Source organism: Gorilla gorilla, chromosome 8 (assembly GCF_029281585.2).
Source record: "Gorilla gorilla gorilla isolate KB3781 chromosome 8, NHGRI_mGorGor1-v2.1_pri, whole genome shotgun sequence".
NCBI lineage: Eukaryota > Metazoa > Chordata > Mammalia > Primates > Hominidae > Gorilla > Gorilla gorilla.
In genome coordinates, this window is record NC_073232.2 from 23,926,478 (window position 1) to 23,947,952 (window position 21,475).

The following is a 21,475-nucleotide window of genomic DNA, read 5'->3' on the forward strand; positions in this document are numbered from 1 at the left end:
TAGTTTTGTTTTGTCTTTATTGATAGAATGTAATGGGCCTTTGGGATCTTAAGTACTACTTATGTTACCTTTGTTATTCAGATGCTGAACTTAAGCAGTGAAATAATAGAAACTAAAGGATGTTATTAAGGGGTTTAACTATTTTAAGTCAACATTTAGCTTATTCATCATATTGGTTTCCTGAAGATGTCAGAATTTTTCAGTGTAAGACAAATATCAAAGGTAATAGATCCAGTTTAAAAGGTGAATCCACTGTATGTATTATATTGATACCATCATTTTCAGGATCTACATTAAGAGGATTATGATACATAATTAGTAATCTCAGGGTTTTTTCCCCCATATCTAAAATGTAGACAGTACTTGTTTCTCTTTTAGTTCATAAGTTTCTCTTAGCAAAATAAATTAGGTTGGGCATTTAATGTTCTATTTACCATGGCTTAGCTTTGTTTCTGTTTTACAGTCATTTCCAGTAAGACTATAAAAGGGGCAGAAAAATACTGATGTATTGACTACATGCTAGCAAGATTAACCGAAGGTTTATATTCGATTCCTTTAAATGTTACTTTCCTTTTAAGATAGCTTATCATGGTTCATGCATTTGATACTACACTTGATCTTGGCCAAAAAGCCAAGGAGTGATGGTTCATGCATTTGAATATTAAAGGACAATTTGACATTTCGCTAGCATAATGTGGATGAATACTTCAGAAATTTTTGAGCATTGTCACTCACCAGGTACGTAAACATACTATGGTAAGTACTGCCTAGAAATGCAAAGGAAGTTTAGAATTCAGAGCTGATATTCATTGACCAAGTCTTTTATGCCTTTTATGTGTATTCATGTGCTTCTAATGAACCTATCAGGTTGGTGTAAGGTAACAAGCTTAGACTGTTAAGATAATGTCAACATGCCAAGATCACCCAGTGAACTTTTTAAAGTATTTAATCTTCTGCTTCAGGCAGACTTTTTAAAAAACTAGTTTATACTATTTAAACATTTAAGTCCTGGAACTCTTCTCCAAGATAAATGTGGCTGACTGCTGAGTGTCTTCTGTGATATATCTTGGCATTTTGAAACTTCATGTTTCGGCTGGACACGGTAGCTGACGCCTGTAATCCCAGCACTTTGGGAGGCCGAGGCGAGTGGATCACCAGAGGTCAGGAGTTCAAGACCAGTCTGACCAATATGGTGACCTGTCTCTACTAAAAATACAAAAATTAGCCAGGTGTGGCACACACCTGTAATCCCAGCTACTTGGGAGGCTGAGGCAGGAAAATCACTTGAACCCTGGAGGCTGAGGTTGCAGTGAGCTGAGATAGGGCCACTGCACTCCAGCCTGAGTGACAGAGCGAGACTCCATCTTGAAAAGTAAAAAACAAAAACTTCATGTTTCCTCTTGTAGTTTATGATTCTTGACGTAAAAACCAAGTAGCTGCTACAATTAACCCTGCTCATGTTTATACTCTTGGAGAGACATCAGAGCATAGCAGTTAAGATCATGGTCTCTGAAGCCAAACTGCCTGTGTTTGAATTCTGCCTGTGCCTCATAGCTATGTGAACTAACTTCTGTGTCTTTGTCTCCTCATTTGTACATGGGGATTAGAAATGTATCTACCTCAAAGGGTGGTTGTGAAAATTAAAGGAGTTCATATAGTCTGTAAAAAACTTAAGAGCATGATAAGAGTAAGCACCAAATATAATTTCTGGTAATCACTATCAGTTTCTTGATCACATCTGCTGTAGTTGTCTTAGCCCAATTCATTCAGCCAGCATTTATAATGCCAGACTCACATATAAAACAAACGTAACAGTATGTAATATTAATGTGATTATAAAATACCAGGAATATATTCAGAGGAATGTTTACAGGCATTTTTTGAACAACCACTTTGGATCATAAGGTACACTGTTAAAACTAAGTTTTAGTTAACAGTGAATATATACAAATGTGTATGGTTATGTGTATACTAACTCTGAGTCTTGTTACCCTAGTTAGTCTGGTGGATCCAATACTTTTTGGTCTGATTGCCATGCAGCATCATGATAATGCATATCGAGTGTTAGTTTAACTGATCTGCAAATTGTTTTAAGTGGTGTCTCTGCTTTTGCTTCCATAATCTATGAAATGTCAGAATAACAAAGTGTTCCTGAATATCTGTTAAAACTTGTTAAAAATCCTCATACATAACACAAAAGCCTAACACATTGATGGACTTCAAGAATGTTGAATGACTCACAGAATAACACATATACTTTAGTTTTTTTTTTTTTTTTTTTTTTTTTCCTTGAGATGGGGTCTTGCTTTGTTGCCCAGGCTGGGCACAATCAGCTCACTGCAGTTTCAACCTCCTGGGCTCAATCCATCCTGCCACCTAAGCCTTCCAAGTAGCTAGGACTACAGGTGCACACCACCATGCCTGGCTAACATTTTGTAGAGACAGGGTCTCCCTGTGTGTTGCCCAGGCTGGACTCAAAACCCTGAGCTCAAGCAAGCCTCCCACAGTACTGGGATTGCAGGCAGGAGTTACTGTGCCTGGCCACCATTTAATTCTTGAGCATTTTCTTTTACATTCTAATTGTCCGCTTCTAATTTTGCCACCATATTCACATCAAGGTTAAGTGATTTAACATCTTTGGGGATAAATAAGGTGCTGATTTTGTCTATAGTCATCGGTTTATCATACTAGATCCAAGTTTGTCAATTTAAATCAGGTGTGTTTATGAGCAAAGATATGATCATGCTGAATGTTCCATGTGTACTTCAGGAGATACATTCTGCTAGTTTGGGGTGGTGTGTTCTATAAATGTCAATTTAATCCAGTCGGCTTATGATTTTCAGTTCTATATTCTTACTGATTAATGTATATATACTAGTTCTGTTACTAAGGAGGGATGTTAAATTAATCCCTAGCTGTAATTGTGCATTAGTTTCTCTCTTTTCAGCTGTTCTAGCTTCATAAATTTTTGGAGCTGTTAGGTGCATATACGTTTAGGATTATTTTGTCTTCTTGGTGAACTAGACCTTTTATCGTTAGGAAACTGTCCATATAACCACTCCATTTTTAATTGTTTACATGGTCTTTTTTCCATCCTTTTAACCTATCAATCACTTGAATTGACTTCCTTTATAGACAGCAGATCACTGGGTTATGTTGGTTTTTTCCGTGTCTCTTGTCATTGATGTGCTTTGACCATTTACATTTAATGTAATCATTGATACATATGGGTTTAGTTCTACCATTTGTTTTTTTTTTTGTTTGTTTGTTTTGAGACAGAGTTTTGCTCTTGTTGCCCAGGCTGGAGTGCAATGACACAGTCTCAGCTCACTGCAACCACCACCTCCCAGGTTCAAGTGATTCTCCTGCCTTAGCCTCCTGCGTAGCTGGGATTACAGGCATGAGCCACCGTGCCTGGCCTTTTTCTTTTTTAAACAGGGTCTTGCTCTGTCACCCAGACTAGAGGTGCAGTGGCACAGTCATGGCTCACTGCAGCCTCAATCTCCTGGGCTCAAGTGATCCTCTCACCTCAGCCTCCAGAGTAGCCCACCACTATGCCTGGCTTTTTTTTTTTTTTTTTTGTAAGTAGAGACACATCTCACTGTGTTGGCCAGGCTGGTGTCGAACTCCTGGGCTCAAGCCATTGCCCACCTCAAAGTGCTGGGATTATAAGTGTGAGCCACCACACCCAACCAGGTTATTTGAACATTTTTAAGTACTATATTTTCTCTATTGTAATATTGACTGTCATCTCTGTGCAGGTTTTTTAGTGGTTGCTCTAGGTTGAAGCGCTTTGAATTCTTAGGTATCTAAGAGTGAGCATTTTCTTTTTTTGACTGCTATACTCTCACCGGTTGCCAGCTTCTCATATAAATATTGTAAATGCTCTTGTTTAGGTAACTCAGCTTCTGGAGTTGAGGGAACTTCAAAATCAGAAGAGCTCTGGGAATCTGCATTTGTGCTAAGATTTAGCAAACTTTTTTCCTCGGGTATATGTGTCTCACTGCTTAGAGTAGTTGGTTCTCCAGTACTAGGAACTATTGTCACATCTTGATCTCTGCTTTTCAAATCAGAGTAAGTATCCTTTGGGCAAATTACATTTTGTTCCATGAGAGAGGCAGGAATATTCTCTTTGATTGTTGGTCTGTAGTCAGCTTTGTCCAACGAAGTAATATCCCCACTGTTTCTCTCTTGGGAAGATAACAAAACAGTATCAGATTGGCTGTCCCAGCCTTGACTTCCTTGTTCTGTTATGTGTGTTGACTGGGAAGAATTCTGGGAGGAGATGTGAGTTGATTCTCCATCAGAGTCACTGAAAAGCTTTGGTGACTGAGATCCCCCTGCCTCTGTGGAGGAAGGGAAGTTTTCCAAACTCTCATCTGTGATTTCATCATTTCTTTTAAAGAATACTTCCCACTGGGGTACATCCCTATCAGCCTTTTGCAGGTGAAGTACAGAGCCCAGATCTCCTTGCAGTGAAGCTGGGATTCCTACTTCTTCTTCGCTTTCACTGTTGGATTCTTCACAATCTACAAAGTTTGTGAAACGAGAGCTCTGCATACACTCTGCTCTGCAGCATCCTGGGGTTTGTCTCAGTTTTTCAGGCTGCTTTTCTGATACTGCAGTCATTGAAAATACCTCAGGGTGAAAAGTTTCCTGGTATGGAACTTTGTGCCTTAAAGGTATTGGCAGAGGATCATCAAAGAGATAGTCATCTTCCTCCTCTGTGGGACAAACAAAACAGGTTTATAGGAAACAAGGCAAAGGGAGCCAATTTGTAGTATTTATCTATACTTTTAATTCTTGGAATTGCAAGGAATAGGGAGGCCACTCTTCTTCAAAGGGAAAAGATATTCTTGGGATATGCTCAACAATTTAACTACCATCCTTCAACTTTTTATAATAAATGTCAGAGTATCAGTGGAGAATATAGAGCAGTCACTCTGCTCTATATATAAGCCTGGCTGATCATTACAATCATATGCAAAACTTCAAAAAAAGAAAAAAAAAAACAGGTTTCTGTATCTCATTCCAGACCTACTGAATCCCTGAAGAAGATAGGACCAAATAATTTGATTTTTAAGTTCTACAGCTGATTTCTGTTCATCAGCCAGGTTTGCAAAGCCTGTGTGCTCTGCAAATAGTAGATGCTCAGTGGGTTGGCTGACTTAGGAAAATTAAATTGCTTTTTATTAAGGTTTTTCTTCTGTGAGCATCTTATTGACATGTTTTATGCACAAAGTTGCAACAGGTTAAATTAACTTTAAAGCAAAATACTGAATAATCAACATGTGTCAAGAACTTAAAATTCAAAACATTAATAAGCATGCTGTGTCAACAAATGTTCTTAAAATGAAAAAAGCCTTACTTGGAAAAACAAATATATTCCCATCTTGTAACAGTATCTAACCTAGGAAGAAAGTTAAATGCACCCGAGACTACTGTGTATGGCAACTTCTTGTTCTACTGCTGAATCTGGTGTTATAATAATCCACTTAAATGATGTGGCTAAACACTGCATTTTTAAGACACTAATATAAAGGACCATAGAGACCATTATCCAGCTCCCATGTTCCCAGTGTGAAGCTAGGCCCAGAGAAAAGGGTGTGCCAATACACACGACCCAACCTCATTCTTAAAGGTTCAGTGTTATGACTTGTAACTGATCTTAGGGCTTAACGTCACTAAGATATCTAACGACTGTATTTGGAATCATCCTAGACTGCAGAATGTAGATTTTAAGCCAAAGATTATATGTATGTTTTAGGTCCCTCACTACTATGCCAAAGTTGTTTTTTGAGTTTTATACAGTCACAGTTCAGCCTCTACCTCTCAGGCTCAGGAGATCCACCCCCATGCCCAGCTAATTTTTTTTAGACAGTGTTTCCCCTTGTTGCCCAGGTTGGTTTTGAACTCCTGCACTCAGGCAATCCACCCCCTTGGCCTCCCAAATTGCTGGAATTAGAGGCATGAGCCACTTTGCCTAGCCCAAAATTACCTTTTTATGAAATATTTTTGTATGATCTCTAAGTTGAACAGTTCTGCATTCCAAATCAGTGACTATGCCTGATCCCAAAAGACATTTATCAAAAAGGAGTGTGGATTGGGTAGATGCATAAAAGGTACAAAAGATTAAAGGAAGAAAGGACTTTTGCTTCCAGGTAAGATGGAGTAACAGGGACTAGATTTAACCTCCCACTTGAAATAACCAAAAATCAGAAACTACCTCTCAAGAAAATGGACATCGAGCAATTAAGGACAATGACGTGAGAAATAAGACACAGATGAGTCCTATGATTGCCTGACTCCCTGCTTCATAACAGATTCCAGTCAGGGAGGGAACATCTGGATAGAGCCCATGGACATCCCTGATGTGAGGTGGAAATGGAACATTGAAGAAATAAATGTACCTGGAGTTTACAGAGCAGGAGACCAGAGAGGAGAGTGCTGCACAGAAACTCTGAAAAGCTGCAGAGGCGTCCCCACCACGTGTTCAGTGCACTAAGCAGCATGTGCTTGTAAGGAAACTACCTGCAGCCAGGCAACGAATCACTCAAACAAAAGGAAAGAAAGTGCCCAGAACTCACCGTGCCAGGAACAGTGCCTTGTCCTGGTCCCAACAGCCAGAGTGGAAAACCTCATGATCCATGGGCATTTGTAAAAGAACCAAGAAAAGCCTTGCCTCAGTAGTGGGGAAAATTAACCATATACTAAATGCTACTCTGGTCCTGCATAACAAAGGTAAAAGACACGAAAAGATCAAACTATAAACATGCTAACCACATGCCAGAACAAAGCTCAAGAATGTTTTTAGAAATCCCAAAATTATGCAGGACCTAAAAAGGTAAAATTCAGAATGTATGGCATTCAAAAACAAATTATCAGAAATTCAAGAAGCAGGAAAATACAGTCAAAACTGACTGTAAAATTATGTAACATGGGAGTCAATTTTCATGATCTTGGATCAAACAATAGTTTCTTATATATGACACCAAAGCATATGCAATAAAAGAAAAAAATAGACAAATTTAACTTAAAACCTTTATGCTTCAAGACACCCTCAAGAAGGTGAAAAGACAAGTCTGAGAAAATACTTCCTAATCATGTCAGATAAAGGACTGATACCAGACTTTAACTCTTACAACTCAATACAAAGGTCAATAATCCAGTTGAAATGGGGGCAAAAGATCAGAATAGACATTTCACCAAAGAAGTTACATAAATGGCCAATAAGCACATGAAAGAAAGCTCCACATTAGTCATTAGAGAAATGCAAATCAAAACTGCAGGGTACCACCATACACTAGGATGGCTATACTAAAAAAGACGGAAGTGTTAGCTGATATGTGAAGGAACTGGAATCTTTACATATTGCCGGAGAGAATGTAAAATGTATTCAGTGTGGGAATGTTTGGCAGTTCCTTGAAGTGTTAAAACAGATTGACCATATGTTATGAACTGAACGCTTCCTGTCAAAATTCATATGTGGAAGCCCTAAAGCCAGTGTGGCTGTTATCTAGAGATGGACCTCTAAGGAAATAATTAAACCATCATAAGGCTGGAGACTTGATCTGCCTAAGTGCTAGAATTACAGGCTTGAGCCACTGTGCCCGGCCTAATTTTTATTTTATTTTTTTTAAGCAGAGACAAGTTTTCACCATGTTGGCCAGGTTGGTCTTGAACTCCTGATCTCAGGTGATCCATCCACCTCGGCCTCCCAAAGTGCTGGGATTATAGGCGTGAGCCACTATGCCTGGCCTCCTGTTTAAGCTACCTAGTATGTGTTATTTTCTTAGGGTAGCCCAAGCAAACTATATGACTCCAAAATTCTTCCTCCCACAAGAAATAAAACCCAACAGAAAGATATGTAAAGACTTGTACACAAATTTTCATAGCATTATTATTTAAAAAGAAGCAACCCAGATGTCCATCAACTGGTGAGTGGATAAATAAAAATGTTGTATGCCTGTACAATTGAATATTGGTTGGCAATAAAAAGGTATGAAATACTGATATATGCCACAGTATAGATGTACCTTGAAAACATAATGCGAAATAAAAGCCAGGCACAAAATAGCACATGGTGTATAATTTCTTTTTTTTCTTTTTGAGACAGAGTCTCGCTCTGTCACCCGCACTGGAGTGCAGTGGTGTGATCTCTGCAAGCTCTGCCTCCTGGGTTCACGCCATTCTGCCTCAGCTGCCCTAATAGCTGGGACTACAGGTGCCCGCCACCACACCTGGCTAATTTTTTGTGTTTTTAGTAGAGACGGGGTTTCACCGTATTAGCCAGAATGGTCTCGATCTCTCTGACCTCATGATCCACCCGCCTTGGCCTCCCAAAGTGCTGGGATTACAGGCGTGAGCCACTGTGCCTGGCCAATAGCTGGGACTACAGGCGCCCGCCACCACACCTGGCTAATTTTTTGTGTTTTTAGTGGAGACGGGGTTTCACCGTGTTAGCCAGAATGGTCTCGATCTCTCTGACCTCATGATCCACCTGCCTTGGCCTCCCAAAGTGCTGGGATTACAGGCGCGAGCCACTGTGCCTGGCCATATGAGTTCTCTTATATGAAGTGTCCAGGAAACACAAATCTATAGAGACAAACCATAGATTAGTTGTGGCCTAAGGCTGGGAATAGTAATGGGGAGTGACTGGAAATAGACATAAAGTTTCTTTTTTGGGTAACAAAAATGTTCCAAAATTAGATAGTGGGGATGATTGTACAATTCTGTTATACTAACAATCGTGGAATTGTTCACCTATAATGGATGAATTTATGGTATATCAATTATACTTCAATAAAGCTTAAAAAATAATTTTGTATTGTGGAGTTTATAAAGTTTATAACAGATAGAGAACGTATGACAATAACAGCACAGACTGGGAGAAGAGGAATGTAAATATACTGCTGGAACATTCCTATACCATACTTGGAGTAATATATCATTTATCTTTTCACTCTGATATGTTAAAGATGTATACGGTCAGTCCTCTGTATCCACAGGTTCCACATCTGTAGATTTGACTGACCACAGATCAAAGATACTTGGAAAAAAGCAAAAATTAAAATACAAAAAACACAAAAATTGATACAGTATAACAACTAGTTACCAAGCATTTACACTGTATTAGGTGTAAGTAATCCAGAGATGATTTTAAGTATATGGGAGGATATGTGTAGGTTATATGCAAATATAACACCATTTAATATGACTGGAGCATCTGCAGATTTTGGTACTCTTGGGGGGGTCCTGGAACCAATCCCCCAAGGATGCTAAGGGATGACTGCATTATAAGCCACTAAAATAAGAAATCAGTGAGTTACATAGCCAATAACCCAACAAGAGATTAAACAGAATCAGTCAGTAATTACTTGACCTGAAAGAAGGCCAAAAAAGAATAAAGAACAAATGGAACAAATAGCAAGAGGATAAACTTAAACCTGGCCATATCAATGGGTACCATTAAACTAAGTGGACTAAGCACTGCAATTAAAGGCCAGAAAATACCAGGTTGGCCATAAAAACATCCAACAATATACTGCTTCCAAGAAACCCACTTTAAATATAAAGACTAGTTAAAAATACAGAGATGGAAAAAGATACATCAAGCCAATATTAATGAGAAGAAATTCAAATGGCTCTAGTAAAGTAGATTGTAGAACTAAGAATGTTACCAGGGGATGGACTCATTTCCTAAATATAAAGGTATCAATCCCTCAAGAGGATATAAGAATCTTAAACTTGTGTATACCTATTAATAGTGCCTCAAATAGATGAAGCAAATGCCAATAGAACTAATCAAGGCAAAATAGGCAAGTCCACAATTACAACTGGAGATTTCAACACCCCTCTCTGGCAATAATTGATAGAACAAGAATGTAGAAGACCTGAACAACATTGTCAACTAACTTAGCCTAATTGACATTTATAGAACACTTCATCCAACAACAGTAGTACATATATTTCTTTGAAGTACACATTAAACATTTACCAGGTTTAATGTGTAAATTGGTCCACAATTGATGGTCCGTAAATATTCTGGACCATAAATTTCAAAAGTACAAGGCCAGGCGTGGTGGCTCACGCCTGTAATCCCAACATTTTGGGAGGCAGGTGGATCACCTGAGGTCAGGAGTTTGAGACCAGCCTGGCCAACATGGCAAAACTCTGTGGCTACTAAAAATACAAAACATTAGCCAGGTATGGTGGCGTGAGCCTGTAAATCCAGCTACTTCGGATGCTGACACAGGAGAATCACTTGAACCTGGGAGGCAGAGGTTGCAATGAGCCAAGATTGTGTGACTGCACTCCAGCCTGGGCAACAGAGAGAATCCGTCTCATTAAAAAAAAAAAAAAAAAATCATACAAAGTATGTTCTCTAACCACAATAACATTAATTTAGATAACAGAATAATCCCTGGGAAGTCCTCCAAAATTCAGAAACTAGTAACAAATTTCTAAATAACCCATGTGTCAAAGAAAAAAAGTCAAAGGAAAAATTTAAAAATGTTTTGAATGACAATGAAAACAAGACAAATTTATGGGATGCTGCTAAAGAGGGAAAATTATAGCACTAAATGCCTACATTAGAAAATAAGGTCTCAAATCAACGACCTCAGCTTCCGTATTAAGAAACTTGAAAAGCAAATAAAATTCCAAGTAAGCAGATAAAATAAAGATCAGAGTGGAATTCAATGAAATAGAAAACTACCCCGTGCCAAAAAAACAAAAAAGAAAATGAAAATAAAACCAAAAACTTCTTATTTGAGAAGATCAGTAAAACTGGTAAACCTCTAGCTAGACTAATCAAGAAAAAAATGGGAGAAGACACAAACTATCAATATCAGGAGCAAGAGGGTTAATATCAGTAGATTCTACAGATAGTAAAATAATAAACATTAAGAACAAGTTTATGCCAAAAAATTCAGCAACGTGGATAAGACAAATTCTTTGACAGATTCAAGTTACCAAAGTTACCTCAATAAAAAAAAAAAAAAATAACCTGAATAGTCCTGTGCCTATTAGAGAAATCACATTTGTAGTTAAAAAAAAAAAAAAAAACCTTCCCACAAAGAAAACTCCTTTCCCACCCAGATGGCTTCACTGGTAAATTCTACCAGTCATTTAAGAAAGATATAATGCCAATCCTTGAAAAATTTTTCCAGACTGAGAATAAACACCTCACAACAATGAGGCCAGCAGTATCCTGATACCAAAACCACACAATTACAAGGAAAAGACAAAACTCCAGATCAATATCCCTTCTGAATGTAAATGAGAAAATTCTTACCATAATACTTAAAAAGGATAATATGCCATGACTAAGTGGGATTAGAGAAATGCAAGTTTGGTTTAACACTCAAAAATCAGTGTATGTCACCATATTAACAGAGTATAAAGAAAAACAATATGATCATCTCAATAAATACAGAAAAAGCGTTAGACAAAACCCATTATCCATTGTTGATATCTCTCCACCTACCAAGAACAGAAGGGAAGTAATTCTGCCTGACACAAAGCCTATACTTATCATTATACTTAATGGTGAAAGAATGAACTTAATGGTGAAACAATGAATGCTTTCTCCTTGAGATTGGGAACAAGGCAGTGACACCCACTCTTGCCACTTGTTTCACACTGTAGTGGCAGTCTAGACAAGAAAGAGAAAAACATCCTGGCTGAAAAGGAAGAAGCAAAACTGTCTATATACACAAACAATGATAATCTTATATAGAAACTGCAATGGAATCTACAAGAAAAGGCACTAGAACTGATACTTGAGATTAGCAAGGTTGCAGGATACAAGATCAAAAGTCAATTGCACAGGTTGCACTGCATATCCCTAATCCAAAAGTCTGACATCTGAACTACAAAGGAAATCCTTATTGCAGCATTTTAGATTTTCTGATTAAAGAGGTTCAACCATTAAATGCAAATGCAAATGTTCCAAAATTCAAAAAAGTCCAAAACCCAAAACACTTCTGGTCCCAAGCATTTTGATAAAGGGACACTCAGCCTATATTTCTATATACTAACAACAATCAATCAGGAATTGAAACTTAAAAAATAATACCATGTGCAACAGTATCCCCCAAAATGAAATACTTAGGGATTGATTTACACAGACTTATACGCTGGAAATCATAAAACACTGCTGAGAGAAATTAGAGAAGACTTAAGTAAACTGAGAGGTATACCATGTTCATGGATCTGAAAATTCAGTATTGTTAAGATGCCAGTTCTTGCCAAATTGATCAATAGATTTAAAACAATCCTCATCAAAACCTCAGGAGAGGACATTTTTGTACAAATTGGTGTATGATTCTAAAATTCATGTGGAAATGCAGAGGACCTAGGATAACCAAAACAACTTTGAAAATAAGGCTGGAGAACTTAAAGCACCTGACTTCAAGATTTACAAAGCTACAGTAATCGAGATGGGTGATATTGGTGTCAAGATAGAGATTATGAAACATAAGAGAGAATCCAGAAAATAATCTCCACATATCTTGTAAATTGACTCTCAAGAAAAGTGCTAAAGCAATTCAGTGAATTAAGATAGTGTTTCCAACAAATGGTTTAAGAACATTTGGATATCCATACAGACACACACACAAAATTACCTGGGGTCTACATTTGAACCATATTTTTAAAAACAAAAATGAATCACAGATCTAAATGTAAAACCTAAAATTGTAACAACTTCTAGCAGAAAACAGGAGAAAATATTTATGCCTTTGGGTCAAAGATTTCTTAGATATGATACAAAAAAAAAGTAAAAATTGATAAATTCACTTAATCAAAATTTAAAATTTCTGCTCTTCAAAATACTCTGCTAAAAAGACTGAAAAGATTACCTACAGAGTAGAAGAAAATCTTTGTATACACCTGATATATTTAAAAAAAAAAAACAAAAAACTTGTATCCAGAAACTTAGGAAAACTTAGTAATATGATGGGTGCAGTGGCTCATGCATGTAATTCCAGCACTTTAGGAGGCCAAGGCAGGCAGATTGCTTGAGCTCAGGAGTCTGAGACCAGCTTGGGCAACATGGTGAAACTCCATGTCTACAAAAAATATAAAAATTAGCCAGGCATGGTGGCATGTGCCTGTGCTACTTGGGAGGCTGAAGTGGGAGGATCACTTGAGCTTGGGAGGTTGAGGTTGCAGTGAGCTGTGATCGTGCCACTGTACTCCAGTCTGGGTGACAGCAAGACTCTGTCTCAAAACAAAACAAACCCAACAATTTAAAAATGAGTAAAGATTTGAATAGACAGTTCACCAATGAAGATACATGGATGGCAAATACGCACATTAAAAGATGCACAACCTTGCTAGTCATTAGAGAAATGCAAATTAAAACCACAAAGAGCTATCACTGCACACCTATTAGGATATTTAAAATTAAAAAGTCTAACCATACCAAGTATTGGCAACGATGTGGAGCAACTGAACTCTCATACACTTCTCCTGGGAACACAAAATGGTCAAACCACTTTGGAAAACATTTTGGCAGTTTCTTAAAGATACAGCTACCATATGAGCCATTCTTAGGTGTGAAAGCCTACGTCCATACAAAAGTTTGTACATGAATGTTCATAGCAGCTTTCTTTTTAATAAGAAAGACACTGGAAACAACCCAAAAATACATCAACAGGTGAATGGATCAGCAACTTGTAGTATATCCATGAGGTGGCCTACTCCTTATCAATAAAAGAGGGTGAACTATTGATACATGCAACAACATGAATGAATCTCTGATGCACTGAGTAAAATAACCCAGACGTACTATATGATTCTATTTATATGAAATTCTAGAACATGCAAACTATAGTGACAGAAGGCAGATCAGTGGCTGCCTTGGCATGGGTGAGAACAGGAGGGAATTACAAAGGGGCATAAGAAAACCTGAAGGTGATAATTTCAGTATCTTAATTGTAGTCATGGTTTCTCAAGTATATGCATATACAAAAAATTTATCAAATTGTACACCTTACATGTGCAGTTTATATCAATTATACCTCAGGAAAGCTGTTTTAAAAAAAAAAAAAAAAGAAAAAACCTTAGTAAATTTGTAAGGATTAGAGGATGCATTACATAATAGAGTTAACATCTGAAATTAATGGAACTGTTTTTCTAAAACCTTTTAATTATTGAAACAAAAACAAATGTGGTTTTTTTTGGGCACCAGTAACAGGCTTACTATATCAGTCTTGGAATTTTCATCTAAATGTTTTAAAATTAGATTCTCCATGAGCAGAAATGCAGAAGCAGAGATGAGACAGGCCTAGATTAGAGTCGCAGGCCCATCACTTAATTCTTGCTAGTCCTTAGGGACTTAAGTCTCTAAACTTCAGTTTCCTCATCATTATAATTGGGATGGTACCCCTTGTAAGTTTGTTTAGAGGCTTATCTATAACATATGTAAGGGACCTAGCACAATACCTGCCATTAATAGGTGTTCAAAAAATAGTATCATCATTATCTCGTGTGTTTTGGTCAAGTATTTACTGCATGGCAGAGTAACTGACTTTCCACCAAAGGAATGAAAATCAAGAATCCTAACCACGAAATAGGGCTGCTGGAAAGCCCCAGAGCTTTGCTCAGAATCTAACGTTCTGATTACTACTGCAGAGCTTACCTCTGTCCTTCACTAGAAAAATCAAAGTAGCAGTGAAAGAAGGTACAAAGTATAGAGAAAAATCCTTCTGTATAAACACTACTGATCAATTTGATCAGAAATGATGATGAGAAAAGTCTATTATCAGCATTTACTAGTATCTTAAGAAAATGTTCAAGGATAACAAACCAGCCTCTCTATGTCCTAAGAAAATGTTCAAGGGTAACAAACCAGCCTCTCTTTATGGCCTCTACTGATCTTAGGGTGTATTTCCAGAAAGCTGAGAACACCACACACGATGGCACCGTTTTCACCACTTGTTTTAACCCAGAGAAGGAGAGCAGACTCCTGATTTTACAGGCTGAAGACAGGAAGGCAAAGTACTTCCTGAGACCATGTGTCAAGTCTGACCTGTGGTGGGTCCCAGGTCCACTCTGCCCAAGGCCACTTCCCCCAGACCCAAGCTCCCTGGAAAGCAGTGTTTGCAGGGAGCCCACCCCTCTGCACCCAGGACCATTTTTCTTACCTGAGTCTCGGTGAACTGTTCTAGCTCTCTTCAGTTTTCCCAGTGGTTTATACTTTGGCTCCATACTTTGGGAAGACCGGCATAAAGGCTTTAAGCTGAAATGAATCAGAATATTTGATTTTTCCTTTTGAGGAAGTTGTTAGAAGGTAAACATCATTGATAGTGTTACAAATTTTTTTGGTTTTGTTTTTTAATTTCTTGGATCCCTGTGTTTTTAACAAAATCTTGACCATAAGGGAAATCACACAACTACTCTGGAGGATTGAAAAGCAGTTCTAAACTGATTTCATAGTTAAAAATCACTTTGACGTAATAAAGTGGCAAATATAAGCAATTAAATGCAACCTGGTTGATGTTTATCTTATTGTTGCATCAGTAGACTAAGGCAAAACTTAGATCTTTGCTCTTGGAATGCAAAAAAAGCAGGTCCCTATCCTGAAAACCTATGAAAACAGTGACATCCTCTGGCATTCGGGATACAATATAACTAGCTGCTTCTCCTGCCCTGTTCAGTAGGGTTTACTTATATCTCACAGGAATCTCCACAAATTTATCTTGTCATTCTAGGTCCTTAGGCTGAAAGCTAAGACAAAGTGGAGATAAAATACAAAAAGGCAGAGAAATAAGATTTGAAGACGTCCTACCCCTTTCGAAGGCCTCACTGCCAACTGCCTCCTCCTGGCAGATTCCGGGAAGCCTTTAGGATGATCTACAACATACCATTTGAACAGGGCCATGAGGTGCCCAACCTGAAACTTCTTTACAGCCACCCCCATTTTACGTCCTCACCCCTGTTCCCACAGCTGTTCTCTGGATCCATCCCCTTCAACCTTTCCAGGAGTTCTGATCCATTACTGTGTCTCTTTACATCATTTCAGCCATTCTCCTGGGTTAACTTTTCAAAGTAAGGTCGTCTTCCCCCACCTACCTACAACAGAATTGTCTGCTAGAAATGAAGGATGGGGGCCGGGTGCGGTGGCTCATGCCTGGAATCCCAGCACTTTGGGAGGCCAAGGCGGGTGGATCATTTGAGGTCAGGAATTCAAGACCAGCCTGGCCAACATGGTGAGACCCCGTCTCTATTAAAAATACAAATATTAGCCAGGTGTGGTGGCGGGCGCCTGGAATCGCAACTACTCACAAGGCTTGAGGCAGGAAAATCGCTTGAACCCAAGAGGTGGAGTTTGCAGTGAGCCAAGGTTGTACCACTGCACTCCAGCCTGGGTGACAGAGCCAGACTCTGTCTCAAAAAAAAAAAAAAAAAAAAGATGCAGGATAAGGAATGAATATGCATTTTAACAAGCACCTCGGCTGGGCACGGTGGCTCACACCTGTCATCCCAGCACTTTGGGAGGCCTAGGTGGGCAGATCACGAGAGGTCAGGAGATCAAGACCATCCTGGCTAACATGGTGAAACCCCGTCTCTACTAAAAATACAAAAAATTAGCCGGGCGTGGTCGTGGGCGCCTGTAGTCCCAGCTACTCGGGAGGCTGAGGCAGGAGAATGGTGTGAAGCTGGGATGGGGAGCTTGCAGTGAGCCAAGATCGCGCCACTGCACTCCAACCTGGGTGACAAAGCGAGACTCCATCTCAAAAAAAGAAAAAAAAAAACAAGCACCTCAAGTGATTCCTAAACACATCCAAGTTTATGTATATTCAAGTTTAGTTCTACAGGCATATTTAAGTCTCAGCTATTTTAAGATCAAGCCTCCTGATTCTGTTGCCTCCTGTTGCCATCTTGTCTCTAACTTTTCCTTCACTGTCAAACTTTTTATGTAGTCTGTCCTCAGTATTTTCCATTTCCTCACTTTTTACCCATTTCTCAACTGAAACCTGGCTTGTAACTCACAAGTCTACTGAATTACTCTCACTGAGCACACACAAATGACCTAATTACCAAGGAAACGGGACACCTGGTAGTCCCCATATTATTTGACTTCTCAAGACACTCCATGGGCACCCTCTGCTTACCCTTCCCTTTGCTCTCATCCCGCTGTCTGGGCCACTCTCTCCATCTTGGCCCAGCTCCTCCTCCTTCACTTCTCCCTTGAATGTGCTGCCCAGGGTTCTGGCCTCAGCTCTATGATCCCTCCTCCCACTCCTGGTGACTTCTTCTTTTCTCATGGTTTTAGTTCTCACCTGCACTGCCAACTCCAATTCTGTGTCTCCAACCCAGACCTCTCTCCAGAGATTCTCCATCCTCCTTTCCATCGACATCTGCAAGCCTGGTCCTGTATGTCCTCATAGGGGTCTGCGAAGCAGATTCCCTGACACGGGGCCTCATTCCTTCTGCACCCATTGAGCTTGTGTGCTGCCTGTGCACCCGGCCTCTCCGTGAGACTGGAGCTCTGCTAGGACAGGGTGTGTCTTAGGCAAATTGGAACCCAAGCTCCATTCCCACCATATGGCTGGCACTAAAGAAATCATTCATGGGCCGGGTGCAGTGGCTCATGCCTGTAATCCCAACACTTTGGGAGGCTGAGACAGGTGGATCACTTGAGCTCAGGAGTTCGAGACCATCCTGGTCAACATGGCAAAACCTTGTCTCTACTAAAAGTACAAAAATTAGCCAGGCATGATGGCGTGCACCTGTAGTCACAGCTACTCGGGAGGCTGAGCCAGGAGAATCGTTTGAACCCAGGAGGTGGAGGTTGCAGTGAGCCGAGATCACGCCACTGTACTCCAGCCTGGGTGACAGAGTGAGACACTGTCTAAAAAAAAAAAAAAAATCATTCATGAATGCATAAATGAAACCCAAAGAAGAGGTAAGAAAATGGTAACACTGTAGTAAAAGACATCCATGAATACGATTGCACCTCTCCTTTGGCTTCAGTTATCCATTCAGTAGACACTTGACGACCTACTTGGCATGGTGCTAGGTGCTTTTCTTACACTATCTCCCTGTATCATCTCTTTCTTTTTTAAGAAGACCAACAAGTAGGCATCAATATTCCTATTTTGCTGATTCAGAATGACTAGCTCAGAGAAGTGATCTGGCCAAGCTCACACTGCACTGTTAGTAAGTGGCGGAGCTGGGTTGCAACCCAGGAGAAGCTGACAACACTACCTATACCTTCTGCCACACTGTGGAACTAAAGGAAACACTCCAGGAAAAAATGGCAATGAGTATCAGTTCAGAAATGCCCCAAAACAAACAGACTCTAGACTTGTAAACATTCAGGCAAACTCTCCTTTGTGTCCTAGCCAAGAGCCACCAAGGGGGACACCAAGTCCCACAACCAGTGACTACTCACATTTCGACAACTTTATCCATAGTTGTGCCAACTGGAATGACATTTGGATATGCGTTCACAGGACAGAGGTAGCTCAAGAAATCTTTAATCTAGAAAAAGGAAAATCACATGGATCAACGATCTCTACGATGAAACAGGTTGTTAGGGGAGATAAAGGGAGGCTGGGGAAAGAGAAGCAGAACTCTCTTATGGCTGTGGTTCTCAATGCTGGCTGCACGTGGGGATCACCAGGGACCTCTTGGGAAAAAAATATCCAATGCCTGGGCCTCACTCCCAAAGATCTCCTGAACACTGAGTACTAGTGGGCCTAGAAATCAGTACATTTAAATATTCCCTAGGTGATTCTGATCCACAGTAAGAGCTGAGAATCACCAATGGGACTCAAAGATTCTTTTTTTTTTTTTCTTTTTTTTAATATATTGCTTTCCTTGTCCAAGAAGGTCGGTTGCTTATGTTTAACAAATCCCTTTTCAAATAAGTTAGAATTTAGCTGGGCATTAACTATAATATACACAAAAACCCAAGGTCTCAGAATTGCGTTTCTTAGCTGGGCACAGTGGTACATGTCTGTGATCCCAGCTACTCAAGGCTGAGGCAGGAGGATTGCTTAAGCCCAGGGATTTGAGGCCAGCCTGGGCAACACAGAGAGACCTCATCTCCAAAAAAGAACAACAAAAGAATTGCACTTACTTACTCCTACAAATAATCATTAACGATGCCAAGAGAATTACACCTTTGAGGTTACTTGATTTGTTCAAATGGTTCATTCTCATTGGGCAGAACACCATGCATTGGTCACTGATTCCAGGGAAGGATCCAAACACTGCCCATTGTACCTTGGTGTCGGAGTCACCAACGAAAACACAATGCAGTCAAGCAATGGAGGGAGCAATGCTTCACTTACTGAGAAAAGACCAAACAAGATCAAATCCAACAATGTGCACTCGTCCCCAGTGACCAGCGTGTCTCTCCCTGCAGCCAACACAGGGCAACCTGCCTACATGCAACCCTCTCCTGCCACACGGGAAGGAACCCCCATCATGCTGTCTGAAATAAGGACAGCTGGGGTGTGCCTAAGGGCCATTGACACACAGGCTTAAGTAGAACAAAGGGACACACATCAAGTACGAAGCAGAGAAAGATGTTTCCACATAAGGCACTGAGCTGCCGCAGGCTGTGTGCTCACGCTAACGGGAGTGCTTGCTCTCTCTCACTCGCGTGTGCTCTCTCTCAATAAGGAAGTGTCCCATTCTTATGTGGCCAGTGAGGGTTGAAAGACTGTGCACATAGACTGCCTCTCCCAATGATTAATTCTAAACAAACAATTACATGCAAAAACTTCATGAATACCTTGACTTTTTGCAAAGTTCAGAATGCTAAACAGAGGAACTCTGTCAGTATTCCTCAAAACATCTCTACAACCTACAGGAACTTCAGCTTTGTCTCTTATTAGACATTGGTGAGCTTGTGATCTCAGTCAAGTTACCTAATGTCTCTAATTTTAGATTCTTCATTTAAAAGTATAAATGAGATTATGCATGTGAAGTGCTTAGCTTGATATCTGGTGAAATAGTCAATAAAATCATCCAGGCCAGCGCGGTGGCTCACACCTGTAATTCCAGCACTTTGGGAGGCCGAGCCGGGTGGATCACAAGGTCAGGAGTTCGAGACCAACCTGGCTAACATGGTGAAACCCCGTCTCTACTAAAAATACAAAAAATTAGCTGGGCGTGGTGGTGGGCGCCGTAGTCCCAGCTACTCAAGAAGTTGAGGCAGGAGAATGGTGTGAACCCGGGAGGCGGAGGTTGCAGTGAGCCGAGATCGCGCCACTGCACTCCAGCCTGGGCAATAAAGCGAGACTCCATCTCAAAAAAATAAATAAATAAAAATTTAAAAATTAAAAAAAAAATCATCCATTACTACGTTGATAATGAGAACACAAAGACTTTTATGCCCTTCTGCAAATGGACAGACTAGAACCCAATGTAATTATTAGTATCCCACCAAACTGAAAGAGGCAGGAACCCAAGAATTGCCAATAACTCTACATAAAAATAAAATGGCTACTTTAAGACAGGGGAAGGGCAGGAAGATCTATTCTTTATTTTTCACAAACAGTATCTTTTGTACCTTCACAGGAGGCATGCAAATAGAAACCATTACCTGCCCGCCCAACACCGATTTGATTTGCACAAAGCTGAGGCTGGTAGAAATCTGAGACTTTTGAAGGGAATAAAGGATTTAAAAAAAAAAAAAAAAAAAAAGTAAAGTCAAGCCTATACCAGAAATGGTTCACTACTACTTCTCAGAGATGAAATGGCCCCAAGGAGATAAGAGACACCCAATAAAGGAGCACCCCCTCTCATTTATATAAGTTGACTCCCTTTTATCAAATGCCTGCCTTAAAATAAGGCATCAATACAGCCAATTCTCTTTATTCACAGTAGTTATACTCTATAAATTATAGTCACCATAAATGCTGAATTAGCAAATACTGAGCCATTGCTGCTAGGGAAAATACAGGGTTCCTGCCATCCTTTGGTGACATCGTTTTCACCGCCAATTAATACATAACCTTGTTTTATGTGTGTTTCTGTTGAAAGACACCTCATTTAATAGATACTTTGATCCATTAACATTGAACTCATGGTCAATAGCCCTATAACTCATGCCTATCTAACATACATATTTTCTCTAGAAGCCACGTTACAGTCCTCCCGTGCTTAGGAACACTGGATAGGACTTCAGTACTATGATTGGTCACCATTTAAATAAGATCACCAACAAAAAGCACAAAAATATGAAAAACATGGCACTTAATAGATGGCAAAAAGGAAACTTTCGATATGGTTTGGCTGTGTCCCTACCCAAATTTCATCTTGAACTGTAGCTTCCATCATCCCCATGTGTCGGAGGGACCAGTGGGAGGCAATTTAATCACGGGGGTGGCTACCTCCATACTGTTCTAATGATAGTTCTCACGAGATCTGATGGTTTTATAAGGGGCTTTTCCCCACCTTCACTCTGCACTTCTTGCTGCCGCCATGTGAAGAAGGATGTGTTTGCTAT

At 39.7% G+C, this 21,475-nt stretch overlaps 1 protein-coding gene across 9 annotated transcripts in view; it reads right to left on the reverse strand.

Annotated features, from left to right (window-relative positions):
* The window catches only part of DCLRE1C (DNA cross-link repair 1C), a 56,774-nt gene that overhangs the window by 6,969 nt on the left and 28,330 nt on the right, over positions 1–21,475 (reverse strand). For 5 of the 9 annotated variants that reach the window (XM_055351938.2, XM_063709680.1, XM_055351940.2 and 2 more), the window contains 3 exons: positions 18,407–18,495; positions 15,153–15,247; positions 1–4,724 (listed from right to left, as the gene is read on the reverse strand). In XM_055351938.2, coding sequence (XP_055207913.2) covers positions 3,802–4,724; positions 15,153–15,247; positions 18,407–18,495 — 1,107 coding nt within the window. In that variant the 3' untranslated portion in view covers positions 1–3,801. 9 annotated transcript variants of the gene reach the window in all.